The 18822-nt window shown below is 44.9% G+C and overlaps 6 protein-coding genes across 6 annotated transcripts; 1 reads left to right on the top strand and 5 right to left on the bottom strand.

Annotated features, from left to right (window-relative positions):
• Positions 1 to 495: 495 nt before the first annotated feature.
• Positions 496 to 4258, bottom strand: LOZ57_006647 (uncharacterized protein; the record flags this gene model as incomplete). Its single annotated transcript, XM_049255662.1, has 5 exons — positions 496 to 816; positions 871 to 1197; positions 1252 to 2042; positions 2096 to 3972; positions 4254 to 4258. The coding sequence occupies 5 exons, from the start codon at positions 4256 to 4258 to the stop codon at positions 496 to 498; spliced, it is 3321 nt and encodes a 1106-aa protein (XP_049105356.1).
• Positions 4259 to 4421: 163 nt separating this feature from the next.
• ESF1 (pre-rRNA-processing protein esf1) lies at positions 4422 to 6634 on the bottom strand (the record flags this gene model as incomplete). Its single annotated transcript, XM_049255661.1, has 2 exons — positions 4422 to 6496; positions 6562 to 6634. The coding sequence occupies 2 exons, from the start codon at positions 6632 to 6634 to the stop codon at positions 4422 to 4424; spliced, it is 2148 nt and encodes a 715-aa protein (XP_049105355.1).
• Positions 6635 to 7170: 536 nt separating this feature from the next.
• On the bottom strand, positions 7171 to 8185 carry URK1 (Uridine kinase; the record flags this gene model as incomplete). The annotated part of the gene is made up of 6 exons (XM_049255660.1): positions 7171 to 7268; positions 7321 to 7533; positions 7590 to 7632; positions 7685 to 7829; positions 7891 to 8018; positions 8081 to 8185. The coding sequence occupies 6 exons, from the start codon at positions 8183 to 8185 to the stop codon at positions 7171 to 7173; spliced, it is 732 nt and encodes a 243-aa protein (XP_049105354.1).
• A 485-nt stretch (positions 8186 to 8670) lies between these two features.
• LOZ57_006644 (uncharacterized protein) lies at positions 8671 to 9955 on the top strand (the record flags this gene model as incomplete). The annotated part of the gene is made up of 4 exons (XM_049255659.1): positions 8671 to 8688; positions 8754 to 8833; positions 9028 to 9223; positions 9425 to 9955. The coding sequence occupies 4 exons, from the start codon at positions 8671 to 8673 to the stop codon at positions 9953 to 9955; spliced, it is 825 nt and encodes a 274-aa protein (XP_049105353.1).
• Positions 9956 to 10447: 492 nt separating this feature from the next.
• Positions 10448 to 12388, bottom strand: LOZ57_006643 (uncharacterized protein; the record flags this gene model as incomplete). The annotated part of the gene is made up of 4 exons (XM_049255658.1): positions 10448 to 11196; positions 11259 to 11409; positions 11461 to 11801; positions 11857 to 12388. 4 exons carry the CDS (start codon positions 12386 to 12388, stop codon positions 10448 to 10450), a joined length of 1773 nt encoding a protein of 590 aa, XP_049105352.1.
• Positions 12389 to 13243: 855 nt separating this feature from the next.
• SCC2 (Sister chromatid cohesion protein 2) lies at positions 13244 to 18530 on the bottom strand (the record flags this gene model as incomplete). The annotated part of the gene is made up of 4 exons (XM_049255657.1): positions 13244 to 16055; positions 16107 to 18171; positions 18228 to 18355; positions 18412 to 18530. The coding sequence occupies 4 exons, from the start codon at positions 18528 to 18530 to the stop codon at positions 13244 to 13246; spliced, it is 5124 nt and encodes a 1707-aa protein (XP_049105351.1).
• Positions 18531 to 18822: the final 292 nt, after the last annotated feature.

Raw genomic sequence — 18822 nt, 5'->3', positions numbered from 1 at the left:
AAGCAGTATGGCAATCCACAAGGGAAAACAGGTTACTAATTTTCTTGAGAGTCCAGGTGACGAGGAGAAGGAGGTTGGGCGACGTTGGTGAGGAGTTGCGGAGCAAGGAGGGCCACGGCCCAAAAAGTCGGTGTGTAAGGAATGCTGAAGTCGAGTCTGAGGCAAGAGGTGCAGATTGAGCACAAATCGAACGGTGTTTCGGGCGCCAGGTGTGTAGCAAGGGGTTGATATTGTGATGGGCGTTGGGAGTTGCGGTGGGCGATGTGATGGACAGGCGACGATGACTTTAGAATTTTTTTGGGTCCCAAACAGGAGCGGCTTCTGCCACCACCAGCAACACCAGCCCGCAATGCAGGCGCTGACCCGCCGGAATCGCAACGAGAACACGCATTGACTACGGAGTACAGGTTGAATACTGGCGAATGTCTCATGCACGAGCGGCCCCCGGCGTCTGGCTCATTTAATTACAGTGCAACGCTACTATGTGCGAACCCGTCATGTTCCCTCGGGCATCTCGATAGCCTCTCTAGATAAAGATGAGCCGCTCCAGCGATCTATCCACTCCTTGTCGCAGCACTCGTAGAGCTCGCTAGCCAGCGCCTGCAGAAGACCTTGCCGGCTGCCGCTTGTTGCGCTCTGAACGTGGATCCAGCTGAGAACAGCAGCTCGGGTCAGAAGCGTTGTGCTGCCACCGGTCTCACAGGCGCGGAAAATCAAGTGCAGAATTTTCTTCCGCAAGCCGTCCGAAAGGTGGGGTGAGCTATAGTAAGAGAATAAGCGCTCGAAGATACCGGCACGGCGATAGATGTCCAGGTCCTAGGGAGTCATCAGTCGGGGGCTTTTAGCATCGGAAGCACTGTCGTTACTTACCTTCGCAGTCCTGAGGCCATTAATAAAGAGATCCAGCAACCAGCCAACTTCCTCATTATGTCTATCATCATACTCAGGCTCGTGCAGCAGAATCTTGTCAATCCAATATGAAGGAAGTTTGGCAAGCTCCCAGAACGGCCCTTTATTCAGGAAAGAGTTTGCTTTGGCATATAGCTTCTGTAGTGGATTCATGAGAATTAGTAGCAATCGAGCACCAAGCTCGCCGGCGATGTATGGCAAAGGAGTCTCCACTCCAGCTTGCTTCACTGTTTCCAGCAGTTCCCCCATTAAAACATAAAGATGTTGTCGCTCTGAATGACCGGATTCCTGGAGCAGAGATTAGCACATCAACTGGTCTAATATGTTGTTTATAAAACGCACCTTTATTTTGGCCATGAACCGCGAAACTCCAATCATAGCTTGTCTTCGGATTTCTTCATGCTGAGAACAAAAGCATAGTATCAATTCGCCTACGTAACCTTGATCGAGCGCAAATTCGAGGTCCCCTTGCTCCCATCGGTGGATTCCAGGGTGTGATTCATCCTCCGCAGCAACCCTGCCAAATGTATCCGTAAGAGATACTTGGATCTTTAGTTTGGCATCTGGAATGGATGGTGTGATGTTTTCTGACAATATTTCCTTGCTGTCATTTTTGTCATGACTTTTTAATGCTTTTCTAAGCGTCGAACGACTTTCCTTGGATTTAGTTTCTTTCATCATAGCGTCTCGAAGGGTTTCTAGCAAGTGTTTATCTTCCCCAGCGGCCCTCAAACCCTGAAAAAACCCGGCAATCCATATAGCAATGTTCAATTCTTTATCTGCGTTTTCAGCACCAACAATAAATGACCATTGCTCACAAACTGTTATCGCAAGCAAGCTCAGTCTTCCAGAATTGTTTTGTAATGAGTATGGAACAAGGTCCAGATAGAATACGGGCTTTTTGACAAGTCTGACAATACAGTTGTCTATAAAAGTCAACTGGTCGCCAAAGGTATTAGCAGATGACACTTCAAAGCCTTTGAAAAGAGCATCAAAGGCGTTGCCATCAGTCAGAACTGAGTTTTGAACGAGTACATTTCGTAAAAGTGGTTTAATGTTGTCTAATGGTGATTCTGCTGACGTGCTTGCAACGACTCTCAAGACCGATGTAAAAGCGGAAAATTGCATGGATTCTAGGGACGCCGTTAGCAATACGCAAAGAAGATGACAAGTGTAACTATATTACCTGGTTTCTGCCACCATCGAATTGTTGGGGATTCTTGGGCGATAACCAGGAGGCTTCGCAGCTGGCCAAGAAGAAGGTGTTTGTTATTCTCTAGAAGCTCGGCTTCGTCTAGTCGTTTCAGTACACTGACGAGTGTCAAAGAAATGTCGAATTTCTCCTCAAGAGCGACTGTTGGGATGACTTGGTAAAACAGTGAAAGTAGCTCCAATATGGCATCTTGTTGTTGCAGATTATCGCTATGCGTCTTTCTGAATGTGAGAATTGTATCTTTCATCGTGGGACATCTGCGGCAAAATTCAGCGACAAGCCTTGCAGCTGCTTGATCCCATAACCCTTGACCAGCTTCCCTTGAACCGCCAAACATTTTCAAAACAGTTTGAAGTTTGCGCAAAGCTGTCGCTGCGATTCGGATGGCAAATAAGGTCACAACATCCGCGTTTTGGTTCATACACCGTGTCAATATTTTCTGAGTTAGAGGGCGAGGAATTATACTTTCGATGACAACGGGAATGGGAGGTGGGATTTCTGGGGACGAACTTCCTTTCCAACCACATTGCACAGGCACTGGAAGCTGGATGACGGAGAATAGGAAAGCAGACTCCCCCAGCCAGTTTGGTGTAGGTCGGGGATCCATTGTAAACATCGTCCGTGTAGAAAAATAGTTATAAACAAGCTCAGGAGCGGCTGTAAAGATCTTCAGAAGCAATTCTATCTGCAACGTATCAGAATCTGGTCGCAAAGATTGTATCAATGCTGAAAGATTTCCATTTCGAACAGGTACTGATCCTTCGTATTTGTCGAAGTAAAGCGGCGAGTCAAGCCCGAGTGAGATGCATTCAGGATCATCTGGTGGAAGAACATCGGCAGTGGCCCCGAAAGGATACCATCCAGTTTCTGGAAGAAGGACTCCTTTCTCGTGAGAGGTGCAAATAGAAAGCATGAATTTATGGATTTCATTGGAGATCGATTCGTTATTAGTCGGGGGCTCGGGGGCATCTTTCTCGTATCCATAAAGAGTAACCAGCCTCTCCAGGTTTCCACGGTTGAGGAGACGACTTTTGGAATTTCGCGAGAGTGTTGAGTCACTTAAGACATATTTATCAATAGTAGTGATGATATCAACAACAATATCTCGGGAATCTCTGCGGATATCTTCTAAAAAGGATTTAATAAGCTTGCCTTGGGAAATCAACTCTTCTTTCGCAGCTGTAGCTTGGAACTTGAGGTTCGCCAATAAGTAACGCTGTGCAATACGTCGGAGTGTTGGCTTTCTTCGGTCTTCTGTATCATCGTCCAAGTCTATTTTCTGAGGGCCAAGAAAAATATCTAATCGTTTCAGAGTGATGTGGCGATTTGCATAGAGTGCTCTTGCCACAGCACCACCGTCGAAACCGACTACTTCTGTGAGTAATCGCAAACACGGTGATATCAGATGATCTCGAGTTTTACTCGCAGTAAGTCCCCGGTTGAGTAAGTTTAGTTGTTCTTTTTGTAGTATAAACTTGCACAACGCAAGTCCAAAATCCCTGAAGTTAAGTTGTCCGGAGACTGTTTTTAGAAACAGAGCGATGACTGAAGGGATTAAAGACAGCAGTGACTCTTCATTGTTGCTCTCCGCATAAGCCCACGTTTGGAAAAGATCGAGAAAGCAGGCTGTTGGCTTCCCTTCGGCATCTTTCACAGCTTGTGAGTCGCAGTAGCTCTTGAGAATTCGAAGGCTCTGAGCTTTGTCTTTCTCATTTTCTTCAGTCACAATTGACGATAGAAAACTCTTGAAGGCTCGGACACCTATCGTCTTATTAGGTTCCAAATCCAAAAATACCAAGACGGGTTGTTCGTGCCTTGCTTGACTTCTTGCGATACGCTCTGCTGAAAAGCTAGAAGGCTTCGAAGTTGGTGGGGAGAGGTAATTACAGGTGCCTGATCAATGACCGTTGAGAATTCGGGTATAATCTTTCTTCTCTTAGCCTGGGGCTGGTCATCGTGAAAATCGGCCATTCTACCTTTTCCTTTAAGCCCTGGAGGTAGCGTTTTGGAATCGGCTTGATGGTGAATAGTATACGGAGTAGCATAAAAAATTCACCCCAGCCCCATTCGAATGATCTGATTGGCCAACGGCTCTACCAGCAACAACAATTCGATCAGGCTGCTTTTCAACTTCATTTTCTTGTTACATAGTGAGCTACTACACAGCCCAAATATATAAATTGGGTGACGCCGTTTCAATCAATTTTTACGCACGTTCAGAAAGATATATAGCTACGCTAACTTCGTTCCTCTTGGTTCATGGGATGTATAACTAGTTACACGCATTGGAGATTGGAGCCTACACCCTTTTCGCTTTTCCTTTAACCCGTTCAACAAGTTGCTTAAGATCGTCAGTATCACGCTCCGTAAATGCTATTTCCTTCTGTTTCTTCTTTTTAGGCTCAGAAGCTTCATGGTTGGAGATTGTTTCTCCAACATGTCGTCGGCGTTTTCGACTTTCCTCCAACACGGCTTTCATGCCATCTGTTTGCTTGAACCGGGGGTTAGTAGGATCAATGGCATATTCATGACTCTCAAAAAGTCGCTGAAACCTTGCGTCGTTAACGTCTATTTTGAAATCATCGGCTGGGGTAATCTCGTTTTTCTTCTCCTTCTGGCGCTTTCCGGCTTTCCGTGCCCGTTTTTGAGCCCTCTCAATCTCGTTCATGTCAAAATGCTTAATATTCGAAACCTTGTCATCGACCATCAAGAGTTCTAGCTCAGCCCGTTGCGCAGCAGAAGCCACTTCATCGGCGTCACGTTGCTGGCGCAGCTTTCTCTTCTCTTCCTTTCGTTGCGCTGCTACCTTAGCTAAATCTAGCTCTGGGGCCGTAAAAAATGGATCTTCAAATCCCAGATCCTTTTCATCATTGGACCTCTGTTCACTATTGCCATCGTCTTCTTTAGTAGTCACGCCGGTTTTTTCGGCTTTCGATTTGGCCTTTCGCCGCTGTTTCCTCTCCCTCTCTTTTCTGATATATTTCTCTTTCGTAGTTTCTTGCTTTTCAGGCTCGTTTTCGAAAACAGAGTCTCGAGGGGTGTGTGCCGTCAACCCCGCTGAAAACGTAACCTCCATATCACCAATAGGTCCATTATTTTTCTCGAAGACCGAAGGCTCTTTACTAAGGCCAAGTAACGCTCGTATTTTCAAGCGTTCGGCATCTTTTTTGCTTAATTTGCTGCTATCACCTTCTTGGGCGCCATTGGCAGCTTTGAGTGCTTCATCTTCTGTATCGGAACTATCGCTGCCTAGATAGGCTTTTAGGTCATTTTCATCGATTTCTTTTCTGCTGCCTCTGAATGCTCTAGCTTGGGCAGCCTTCCTCCCTCTATCGTCTGTGTCCCAAGTTAGTTTGACCTTGCTGTGCTGCAGGGCATCGGTAACAAAGTCATTTGGTTTATATCCATCTGGAATCCTATGACATTCATCTCTTGGAATGTCATCAGTAAAGGTAGTGGGCTCAGGGACAAATCGAAGGTCGAAGAAATTCGCACTACTCATATATTCAGTGCCATCAACCGAATCGTAAATGTGTTTTGCAGTTTCCTTCGACGAACACGTCAATATAGCATAGAAATAACGAAGTCTCTCTAATTGATACTTTCGCAGTTGAGCAGAGTCAAAATCATGGCCTTCATCCTCTTTTAATATGGATCTTTTGATTTCCTCTTCTTCTTCTTCCTCCTTTTCCTCCTCTCCCTCCTCATTGTCGTCATCTTCTGGGTTGAGCTCAACCTGTGTATCTATTTTATTGAATATATTAACCGGCGGACCTTCCATCTCTTCTTTTTCAATTCTTTCTTTTCCAAATTCACTGGGATATACAGAAACGCGTAGAATCTTCCCACCTACGGGAAGAAAACTGGAAAAGACGGCCATTAAATCTTCTGCTCGTATATTATCCCAGTCTAGGTTAACTATTGCAATTCTTTCTGTGACTTCACCTAGAGGAACATCACCCGGTTGACGGTCAGGTAATTCGGCCTCTTCGGCTTCATCGGCTGTTTCGCCCACCTCACTTTCTTCATCACTAGAGCTTTCTTCCGACGAGGATGATTCCGAGAATCCGCCCTGTCTTGCAGGATCGTAATCTTCTCTTGAGATGCGGCGCAATTCCTTCTGAATTTCTTCATCACGGTCTACACTAATCTCCCTATCAACATCGTCTTCATCTAACCTATAGAACTTTTCTAGCTGCTTCTTCGTATCGTCGCGATGCAGCCTTCTTCCATATCTATCAACAGCCGCACTCTTTGAAAAATCCTTATCGTGAAATGCACGAGAGAACCGCTTGTCGACCTGGACGCGGGTGTGTTTCTTGCTGGGGAGCTTATATCGAGGATCAGACTGGATATTGGCAAAACGTGGATCAGCTATAGTGAGCATTCAGTGGTCAGCAAACAGCCGTTAATAATAAGATAAAGCGTCAACACCATACTAATAACATCTTGAACAATTTTGCCGGTAGGGTTTGTTTTGCGCCTCTTGGGCGAGGTTCTGGGATCTGGCATCAAAAAGAATTTGAGATGAAGAGTATAGTTTCCAAATCAATGAAGCTTCTATTAGGGAATATAAAGGTAATAGTAGAAATGATAACGCCTAGATTGTGAGAAATCAAATTAAGGCGGACAATTTTATTTTCGCTGAGAGTGGTCCGTGCATGCTTATCAACAACCTTATCTGGGCCGAACCCTACTTGATCGAAGTGTCTCGGTTACTCCGTACTCTGTACACTGTACTTGTAAGGAAAAGGACACTTCCAGACACAGTCAAACAATTAGCACAGCTACAGAAATCCTTCCAGATAAATATGTACATTTTTAATATCTACAGTAACAGTATTTGACAGAAGGTAATCATAGAGATTCAAGCAATACCTTGGCTGCCACTCTATTTCTGGAAAAGAACGGCTCTTGGAAATAGTGGGCCGTTATTTATCGGATGTTTCAGCTCGATACAAGTATGATAAACTCAGGTGCCTGAGATTTCTATACCTAAATACAGCTCTGAGTCAAACATCATTGTGATTTATATGGACTCCGGTCACTTAATGGGACAGCCGGCGTCGAAGATCGGCGTTCTGCCCGGAGATCGGGTGCTGAGCAACTTGAGTGAGAGCGCGCTGAATATGTTTCACCACCATGTCTAGAAATAGTTTAGCTACTGAGTGAAAGGAATAAGAAAAAGTATTGCGTACCAATGGCAGTTTTGTTCTCTATTCCCCGTGGAATAATAATGTCTTTTCCGAAGTCAGCCAGATATATCTTGTTGATTGTGTGATATGATATATGCGAACCTGATATCTGTCTTTGGGGCTCCACATATCGGGAATAAGACGGCTTGACAAACTTAAACCACTGTTTCAAGACACTTTCAATGGTGCGTCCTCGTTCCTGTACGTCCCGCGCGACTACACCGATTAGCAATCAACCAAGCGGGAAAGCCGTCAATTCTGCAGATCCTTACTCCTTCTTCCAAGGCAGACATCCATATCCGCTTCGACAAATATCTATACGTAAAGTTAGACGTTTGACGAAGAGTAGCCAATAAGGGCAACAGACCTTGAGATCCAACATCTCCAGTATTCTCAGGTCGGTGAATGCCAAAATTCCCTCTAGAATAAGTACCGGGGGCGGGTAAAGCGAATCTGTTTGCGCTTCTCGCTGATGCTTTGTGAACGAATAGATCGGTATCTCGACTTTTCGGCTTTGCTATTTGTCAGTTGCTTATACCTTGACAAACAAGCGGCCAGTCGAGTCTGCAGTACCCTAACTTCAAATTGTACAAGGTCTCGACCAAAATATCGAAATCGATGGCGTCGGGAGAGTCGAAATCATACTCATCGCGATGGGCTATGGCATTTTGCTGCGGGGTAAGACTTTTATAAAAATGGTCCTTTTGCCGCCCTTCCGCGTCAGGGATATTTATAGAAGATAGAAGGATAGGAAGCTATCTACCATGACCAATATGACAGCTCCAGGGAGATTCAGGGATTTTAAGATTTCGGCAGCCACGGAGGACTTCCCAGACCCAGAACTCCCGGCAATTCCTATAATGCTCATATTCCCCATTTGTCGGGAGCACCAAGGCTTTGTTTCTGCCATTTTCAAGCTCACCGATCAAAAATATCGCAAGCACGCGAGCAATTTCGCAAAGTATACTCGCTCCCCAAAAAGAACCTAGATTTGCCCAAAGATCATTCTGCGGTAGCTAGAAGGTATGGCCGATATTTCTCTGGGAAGAAGATACGAAATATACAGAGCACACCTTACGTTGGCAATGGAGCCTCGTCGTCTACTGGGCCTCCAAAATCCGGCGCGGCAAAGGATCAGGTGACTAAGCCTCCAGTATAAATCCACGTGATAACGCCAAGATATCGTGTCACGCTAACTAGCCAGATCAAGCGAGCTCAGCCAATTTCTGATTTTCTCTTCCTCAACTTCCACCACAACAGTCCTCTGCAGGGAACCTCGACTTTGCATGCTGTCCTCAACAAGCTGTATCCCACATTTTAATTTCTTTTCTTTGCTTCACTAATCTCGTCATCATGGCTTCTACTAACGTTGTATGTCTTCAGGCCTGCCATCCGGCCAGTGACCCTTCCAGGATGCTAATCAGCAATCCCAACAGATCTCTCCAGCACCTTCTACCACCACGCCAACTCGGCATCATTTCGAAAGAAAGGTGGAGGAGGTGAAACCATCCAAAACGTGAGTTGATTCCAGTCTTAACTTTTGTATTCAAGTCGCGCATGATGCATCCAATCAAATCAAATGGGAATCTCTCTGAACTTTTCATTGTGGAGAATCTTTTAATATCTCGTATTTTCTGAGCTTTTATTTCAATTCACATGATTGTCCGAGCATATATTTCTTTTGGTATCATTGCTAACAAATGTTTCAAGTGACATCAATTATCTAGTCATGAATTACCTTGTCACAAATGGATATCCTTTGGCAGCAAGGAAGTTTGCTCTTGAGGCTAACATTCCACCTCAAGTAGACGTAGGTTCTATACAAGAACGAGTGGAAATTCGCAATGCAATATATTCTGGCAATATAAAAATCGCAATTGAAAAAATGAACGAACTCAACCCACTGGTAAGTTATCTCTATCCGCTTTCTGACTAATTCTGTTGCTCTTTTTTTGTAATGATTATATCTGTTTCATGCACCACTCATATACCTTTATGGTGTTGATGAAAAAAACTCATCTTCAGTCCTCAGTATGACATACAATGCTTTTATACATGTTTTTTTCAGCCACGGTTTAGGTCTCGTACGTTCTAACAGACTCACTAGATTTTGGATTGTAACCCATCTCTTCATTTTTCTCTTCTTCAATTGCAATTGATCGAGCTGATACGCGAGTGCACGTCAACTCCGAATGGTGATATTTCACCCGCACTGGACTTTGCAACAGCTCAACTGGCTCCACGTGCTCCAACGAATCCGCAATTTCTGGAAGATCTTGAGAAGACCTTGTCTCTCTTGATTTTCCCTGCGGAGAACTTGTCTCCAGCACTAGCGCCACTCCTTGATCCCGCACTACGGAAATCAGTTGCAGCTCGTGTAAATGAAGCCATCCTTCAGAATCAGGGTGCCAATCATCAAGCTAGGCTTCGTAATCTGGTGAAGTTACGAAGATGGGCGGAAAAGAAAGCACGTCTTTTGAAAAAAGATATTCCAAGTACACTTGACATTGGGCTTGACCATGACAGAATCCCAAAAACTAATCAAGAAGTTTCGAGAGACAATAACACCGTTAATAATGGGGATACTGGCGACGACGTTGTCATGCAAGAATCAACAGATGTGGATATAATAATATAATAGGCGACACAATGCTGGACATCAATGATGCATCATGACTGGCGGGGCTGCATGTACGGGTTTCAGGTATTGGTTTAGCGGGGCGCAATGGGGTATCTGCTCGAACGGTTGGCATCTTCTAAACACAAAGGCGTAACATTTCCTTAAGGGGTTGAGTGCATGTTCTAAGTAGGGTATTCAGGCATCAATAGCATTATAGTTAAATTTCTCTCCACCATATCTATTTACCAAAGTCCTCATTAATGGTAGACTGGCCTCCCAAATACTCTTACACCGGCCGCTTCTTTTTTACCTTCATTTCGCTCCACAACGTCTGCCATCTCACAAAATGACGGATCTATGTTCGAGAGATTGGATTGGTACGAATTGAGTAATATTCTAATCGGTGAAGTACAAGGTCCGAAACTTAACTCGGGTTCATAAAGAATGCTATTAAGTTTAATATTCAAGGCGTAGTTATATAGTTAGTTACCTAGTAAAAGAAAAATTTCACTAAAAGTTCATCATATCTCTTCCAAACATTGCTCGTTTTGCCCAATCCATAGCTAACATGACTCTTGTTCTTAAACTAACACTCTGTGCGAAGTAGATACTACGCCATAGATATACAGCTAACAATCCACCTCCCCAACTTAGTCCATTAATATCAAAGACCGCCGCGTTACCAATATATGCCAAGCTTCCAAGATGTTTATACTCGAAGGCAGCGCACACAGTTTCATCTAAAGTGCCGTAATCGATCTCATTAGCCTTGAGGTCAGGCGATGCAGCTGCCATTTTATTGAATTTTCGACCTAGATATTGGCCTTGTTGGTTTGCGCGTTGGGCGGTAGCAGGTAGTGACGTGAGTTTTGTATCAATTTGTGAGAGAAGTTCGTGCAGCTCGTGAAAATCGAGGGTGCCGCTACGGTCTTTATCATATTGCTCGAACAGGCGATCGACTCTCCTAAGGTGGTTGGATGCCTGCGGGAACCGTTTCTTGACACGGCTAGCAACATCTCGCCACTCCGTAAAAGTAAGGTGTACCTTTTCTGGATCACGCCCTTTCTCCCAGGCGACATTACGGAGAAAACTGACGAGATGATCTGCAACATTATTTTGGACAGTAGAGCAATCTCCAATAGCATAAACATCGCCAACTGGGGCACCAAGAAGTCGAAGATGAGTATCAGTTTCGAGGGCGTGACGGTTATTTTGTCCTTCAAGCTTTCTCGAGAGCGTCTGGCAAAATTGAGTCTGGGCTTCAGAAAGGTCAGTTGACAGTAGATGAACGGTAGATGACAGTGCACGGAAATTTACTCACAAACGCCAGTAGACCATAGACAAAAGCCCATGGGAATTTCTTTAACAATAGACTTGCCGTTTTCTATCTGAGTAAAGAGAATTTTATCTTGCTGTACTTCTTTAACTCTTGAATTAGTGAGAACTTCTACTTGATCATGGGCGAATCTTTTCTATGAGAAAAATTAGCGAATATGGGTTTGGCGACAGTATTATCCACATACCTCAGCATACAAAGAAACAGTTTCATCATATGTGTTTAAGATATGACTTCTGCTCTGGATAAGGTGAACGGAAATTTCATTACGCAAAATCTTTGGGAACGAGCGGAAGAGGTCCTCATTCAACATGTCGAATAGCTCCGCCGCAAACTCCACACCAGTAGGACCGCCTCCACAAACAACGAAAGACAGGAGTCTCTTTCTTTCTGCATCACTGGTGGTAGGCAGGCAGGCAAGCTCAAGATTATGAAGCACCTTGTTCTTGATTTGTCTTGCATCATCAATCGATTTTAAAAAATTGCAGTACTCAAGACCTTTAACCCCATGAGGATTTGTCGTTGAGCCTAAACGGAGTATCAGCATCAAAAATGCGTTTAGGACACTACTGTACTTTCTTACCGACTCCAATCACCAATTTGTCATAGGGAAGGTAGAAATTTTGCCTGACACCATTGCCATCGATTTGCGATACCTCCACAAGCTTCTCTGAAAAATCCACGTCGACTGCCTCTGCTCGTAGAAAATGGCCCCTCACACGCTGCACGATCAACCGTATAGGTTCCACTAAGGATCGCAGGCCCAAAGTTCCGACAGTTGCAGAAGGAAGCATGGGTGTAAAAAGAAAGTAATTAACTGGAGATACAACAGTGATATGGTAGTCACCGGGGTTTAATGATTTCAATAGCGCAACACTGCCCCAGCCAGTTCCAAGGATTACCAGTTTCGGTTTGTTTTTCTGTGCCTGTTTGATATCAGAGTCATTATCATCGACCAAAGCGTCCGCGATTGGAAGATTGTTTGGTCCACCACGCCTCGGATTCAGAGCTATTTCTGAGACTGGAACATCTTCAACCAACGGGTCATTTGCGTAAGTTGAAGCATCGTAGATAAAAAATGCTAGTACTATTCCCGCACTAACAAGAACAAACATGCCACTATATGCAAAGGTATTGAATATGATCTTCTTGAGTCTAGAACCTGGTTTAATATTACCATTGGTCGAAAGATGCCTGGTCGAGCCATAGCAGCCAGGCCGATGTCGCGAGAAAGTGGGTGGAACGACGCATCGCACTTCGCGTGGCGTACAAAATATATTCGATTGGCAAGAAATATGTAACAACCGGTACGAGGAATTAGTGAAGGGGGAGGACAGAGCACTTTTTGGCAGAGCTGCGCCTTTTTGTGACACCCTGCAAAGCTGGGAGCTTGCTCGACGTCCAAAGGGTGAAGCAAACATGAGTCAAACTGCCTATGGCATTTGCTATGAAGACAGCGCGGAGGAATAAAGGGAAATAAAATGACGGATTCTCCTCATTGAAGCATGAGCAACAAATAGAGAGAAATGACTGACGTCGGGTTGGGGTTGAGGCGGCTTCCGGCAATCCCCTGAGCCTTACGATGTCATAGTGGAGCTGGAAACACGTGCCAGGAAACAAGCATTGCCAAGACCCTAAATGGGCGACGCTTATGTCATCATACCTTGTGAGCAGAGACTAGTAGGTGAAAGTGGTATTGGTGAGTTCCATCTATCAAAATGAGTATGTACGGAGTAAACAAAAATATATCGTCCCGCCACCTAAATATGCTTTCTAAATATGTCAAGAAAAATTTTCCTCGATTGAATGCAAAGCCGCGCCAGCTGCACATCGAGTTTAGAGCGTATTCACCGTGTCTCATCCCGTTCATAATGCTGACTTGCCATTGTTCCACCAGAGGAACGCCGATTGAAACATAAAGCACGAAAATATGAAAATCATGCGCCATTACCCATAATGCCTCGCCGTTTTCAATCAAGAACTGCGTCGTTATCCGAGCCAGTGCTGCCTCTCTTTTTTGCGTTTTTGCCTTTCCCTTTCTGCTTCGGCCGTTTCGGAGCATTTCCACTAGAAACAGAGCTCCTTCGTTTCCCCAACTTTGACCCATTGGACGGTGCAATAATGGTACCAACATCCACCAATTCTGTTGTGGAGTCATAGCCGTTTCGATCATCATCAGCAGTAACTTTCAGTTCATCATCGATCGCCATCAGAGTTGCGAATTCTCGGCAAATCGTTATCATACCCTCTGCGTTTTCAAGACATGCCATAGTCTTTGCCATTGCATCCCATAAGCGTTCGCTGGAAACACCCTGAACTTTACTTACAGACTTATTAAGCTCCTTTGCCCCAGCCTTGCTTTCTTTAGGGAGGGAATGGAAGCTAATGCCATAGAGCCGTCGGAGATACGATCTGGTCTCCCATAGTAGTGACAATGCTGCAGCCGCGGTTGCCAATTGTTTCAGGGTATCCGGATCAATGTGCTGTGGTTCCTTTTCTGGAGCGGTAGAATTGTCAACTTGAATTTGATGTTCTGTATTTTCAAATTTTACTGGGAAAATATCCGTTTCAATTGCGTGAGCGACGGTAGTACCAGTGGACGCAACGATCCGCTCCATGCACGTGACAGTAGCAAGGAGCTCTCCAATCTGCGCATATTCGAAGAAAGCTAGATTCTGACACACAAACCTTGCAAGTAAAAGCTGTTCTGGAGGATTGCCATTGATATCGAGTTTACGTGGCTCAAAGTCAACCTTTGAGCAGAGGTTTGTCAAAAACTTCTTCTGATATCTGCTATTGCTAATTTTAATAATTTCGAATAGGGGCGCGAGTTTGGCCGTAAATGGCCTAGTCAGGGCTCCTGCAGGATCGCCAACGATATCTCGTTGATAGTAAAACGCTTCTTGGACGGCTCTCATGTATTCGCGATCAAACATAGACTCATGCTGCTGATGAAGCATTTTGTGCGTTTCAAAAGCGATGCTGGAGATTTTGGTATTGCTAGAGGTTTCCAAAGCGACAAGAACCCCGGCGCATTCTTTGGGATGGATGAGGCCCTGGCGATTCACGCTTGCAATTAATTCAATTGCTGTCAGTGCATGGGAGTTTTCTTTTGAAAGAGCAGCATGGAGCATTTGCTGCAAAAAGTGCTGAGCAATTAATGCTGCTGCCCCATCATTCTCGCTAGCTTTAAGGGAGCCTCCAAGCCTAGTAGCATCACCATCAGCATCGACTCCTGCAGTTTCGATGAGCTTTTCTGCTTTCCCTTCATGTATGGAGAAAAAAGCCAAAAATCCTTTAAGTACGATATTCTGTAAATCTGCGCTGTCTTCTTTGAAAACAGACGTAAATGCGGTTCTAGCAGGTTCACGACCATACTGGGCAGGCCATGTCTCACACACTGCCCCCAAACTCTCGAGCGCCATGATTCTCAGTTCTTGGGTGTATTTCGACGATGCGAACGGCGAAATGAAATCAACTATGAGTCCGGCCACCGAAGTTGACTTCATTTGAGGAAAGGCATGTGAGAAAAAGGACTGGAAGGATTCCAGATCACAGTGTTTCCCTACGCAGCCTGCAATGCGGATATAACTTCGTACTCGCCCAAGTGCATCCGCGTTGATCGAAGAGTCTGAGTTGATACTCGCGGCTTGATTAATGCCTTTCAGAACTGATATCGTTAGTTTCACTAAACGCTCCGTATTCTGCAGGACGCCGTTGATTGTCCAGAGGCAAGCCATAACCTCATTAAGCTCTGTTCTAGCCAATTTTGAGACACTCTTAAAAAGGTCATTTTGAATGTCCTTGAGCAGGGTGTTGTGAGAAGTTGAGAGATATGGTAGAACACAACGGTAAATGACAACGACAGACCGAAATAAAATAAGATCGTCCGCATTAGAGAGATGTCCAATGTATGGATGGAGCGTTTCAAGTTGGTCCGGGGTAAACAACTTCGCATTAGCTTTTGCAAAAACCGTAATTGATTGTAACAGAGATTGCAATGTCCGCTTGTCGATGTTCTCTGATCCATGTACTATCCGGTCAAACATCGTCGATACAACAGCTTTGCAAACTGCAAAATTTGAAGACGCTGATTTTGATTCCGTAGATAGCTCATGCTTTATAAATGCCTCAAAAGCAGGAATGACGCACTCGTTTCCCCGCACAGTCCCAACAATAAGATCCATGAGATTCTCTAGGGTAACCTTTGATTGAGGTGTTGTTTGAACCGAGCCTGCGGAAGATGAGTGTAATGGGGAGAACCAGATATCTTCCAGCGCGAGGCGCGCTTGGCCAGCTACAGTAGTCTCAAAATCATTGACCCTCTGGAGCAGTTGTTCAATGATGGCCAGTTTCAGTTCGTGTGTAGATGTTTGCGGGTAGATATCCTTCATTAAGGTAATGCATCGTTTCCTAACGCCAACTGTTTGGTCTGAAGAAGAAGCTAAGATTGCACAGCAGCAATTTTCCTCTAGTGATGGCTTTAAAAACATGCATTTTGCAATCAAGCCTAAAGCTGAATCGCGAACCATTGGGGAAGAATCGGTTGCGGATCTAAGAATTAATGCCATGATCGATTCATCCCGATCCAGCAAGCCAGAGTCTCGCTCAAGCATCTGAATTACACTCTTCAAGCTTCGACTTCTTACTTTTGCTTGGTCACTGGTGATAGAACTAAGAAGGACCTTGACAATAGTATCAAACCCTTTGCAAAAGCCGCTGCTGAGAATTATTATAAAGTAGGCAAGCCGCGCTTGCTGTGTCGAGATTCGCTCAAAGATGCTAAAAGATGCCATTAGTTCCAAGATCGGTAAACGTAACTATCTCCCTCACCTGTTAGATTCCAGCCATTTTGGACCGGAAAGGATATGGTTTAAAGTCTTTGCCAACGTACGAACGCCTTGAGCATTTCCAGCACCGTTCTGCACTGATTCTTCATACCCGCTACAAACGATTTTCGCCCATTGAGCCACAAGGTAGCCTCTGGCACTGGAGAGCTGCCAGTCACCAAGATTTCTCTGCTCTAAAAATTCTAGAGCCATTCGATAGGGTCCATCTAAACCTATAATATCCTGTATATGGAGAGCTCTATTTGAATGCTCATCTAGCCAATACCGTAGCTGTTCGGTAAGGTCACCTTCTCCGTCCTCAATAGCATTGCTCAAATGTTGCGCGGCCGAAGTCAGGTCGGATATCGCGGAGCCCATCCAACCAAGTAATTCAAGCGACATATTCTTTGCATTTGCTGTGCTCTTGTCGTGATCTGCAATTGTAATCATCTGCGATGCAAGGACCCGTAAGATCAATTCTGCACCAGGCCAGTCAGTAGATCCCAGCACGGTTATCAAGTCCTCAGTAAAGAGGTCTAGAAGATTTCGATACGGTTGATCCCCAGTCTTTGTTGAAGTCATGGCCCTCTGGACAATAAATTTGGTTACATATTGTGCACTATGAATCGCATTGTCATAAAGTGGGTCGATTTGCTTCGAAAGTCGTTTGATTGCCGTTGTCTTATGTTTCTTTTCATCATCAGAGTCTTCCGTGTCAGCTTCTTCCTCGGAGCCATCGAGATCATCAGTACGGCTGATATTTGAAGATTTTTGCAAAGCGTTTTGATCTAATGTCGGCCTAGTCGAAAGTTGGAGAGCTGTCGTTTGGACAAGCTGGATCACCAATGCGGAGAGGAGTTGTATGCTTTTCCCATCAATGAGTTTGAATTGTCTTGCACTCTGTCTATTTGACGGAAGCTTTTCTAGAGATACCAAGATTTCATCGAGAATGAAAGGGCGCTGGTTTGGATATTTTGCAAAAATTTTTGCTAATACATCCATGGCAGCCCGTCTTGAAGCTTCATATTTTTGAACTCCTACTGCAGACTCCTTATCGTTAGGAGCATTCTCAACAAATATAAGCCTTGCAGCAAGAAATTCCATCGCGGTAATAGGCCCTTCGGCCAAATCGACATTGGAAAGGAAAGAAGCGAGCCTAGTCAACACCTTCTTCGTTTGGTGAATTACATTGGATATTATTTGCTTCTTGGAAGTGAAGACACTAAAAAGTGTAGAATCTTTTCCACTCGCTCTGCATTCTACCACAGGAATGATACAGTGATCAAAGATCTGGCCAAGGGACGTTGGGATGGCTTGGATAAGATCCTCAGGACACAGTCCTTTGGTACTTTGATTTCCAGACATTGTTTGTAGCAAGGTTGTGATTGCTAGCAATATGTTCTGAACGTCTTCTAGTCGGTGAACCCATCTTTCTGTTTCGGCGTCAGAAGGCGGGGATTCTAGTCTAAATTCTGCGGACTGAGCTACCATAATCGGAGCTTCGCAAATTTTTTGAATGCGCTTTATGTATTCTGACGGGACATCTTCAAGTCGTCGATAGTCGGTCACTTTTTGAAGCGCCTTTGACAGTTGTCCGTGAATATCAGAAGCTAACACAGGTCCTATTTCACTGATGCTATTGGGAGTTTTAAAAAATTTGTTGTTTAACAGAGCCTCTGGGGAATCATCTGGTAGAAGATGATCTTCCGCTTCAAATATTTCGTGCAAAAGGCTTTGGAGTTTGACCAATGCGGCATCTGAAACCTCCTTTTGGTCACGAAGCTGCACGGCATCTTGCCTTTCCTCCATCTGAGAGTCTATCTTTCGTCGCTTAGGAGAGCTGGGGTCCGCAATATATTGGACATCATCAATATTAGACGAAGGAGATAAACGTGGGATCAGGACAATTGGTTTTGGTAATTTTTTGGACTGCGGAGTAGATGAGAGAGAATTTTGACGACTGGAATCTTTGATTATGGGGGACAGAGGTTGAGAAGAGGAGGTAGGGATTGGGAAGCCCTTGGAGCGTCGAGGGTGCGGTTTGGAGCTGCAGGTGGTTGAGTCGGAACCTATCAAACTAAAGATTAGACATCGGGTGCAGAACCGTGAGAGCTGGATAACATACAGCAATATTTTACATCAGAAGAGTCGAGAACGAGCTTTGCAAACGGTCCAAGCTGACTGCGGCTTAAGGGTTGACTATCCTGTTTGGGAGGGGGGTCAGAGCGGAGAGTGGGAGGGATTTTGAAGTTACTGTGAATTGCGTTCGTAAGAACAGAGTCAAATAACACAATAGATAGAGGGCATACAATTTTGTCAGGCCATCATCCCTTAGCAGCTGCTGAAGATATTCCCTCGCCGTCTCTAACTGAGGGGATTCACCCATTCCTGTGCTTGCTTGTGTTTCATTGTCAAGGCTGTCAATCATTTTACCAGCAAGTTGATTATCATATGGACGAGGCCAGCTTGTGAATGATGGCCGGCCAACATCCGGGCGCATTATTGAATCTAGTGGAGTGAGCAGAAGCTTCATGGAGGAAAAGGTTCTGGGGGTATGCACCAAGTCCAAACACTGGAGCACTTGTCATAGGCGAGTACTGAAGCGCCTCATCCACAGAGAGCGGCCGAGGAAGCCTATGTGATGCACCAGAGCTGCTACCATGGTTTTGTATGACCACCTGCAGCGCCGGATGGCGATGCTGCTGTTGCTGTTGCATGAC

The sequence above is a fragment of the Ophidiomyces ophidiicola genome, assembly GCF_022830035.1.
Source record: "Ophidiomyces ophidiicola strain CBS 122913 chromosome Unknown scaffold_49, whole genome shotgun sequence".
Taxonomy (NCBI): Eukaryota; Fungi; Ascomycota; class Eurotiomycetes; order Onygenales; family Onygenaceae; genus Ophidiomyces; species Ophidiomyces ophidiicola.
Note: the sequence above shows the minus strand (reverse complement) of the source record. Positions and strands in the feature narration are given on the sequence as shown.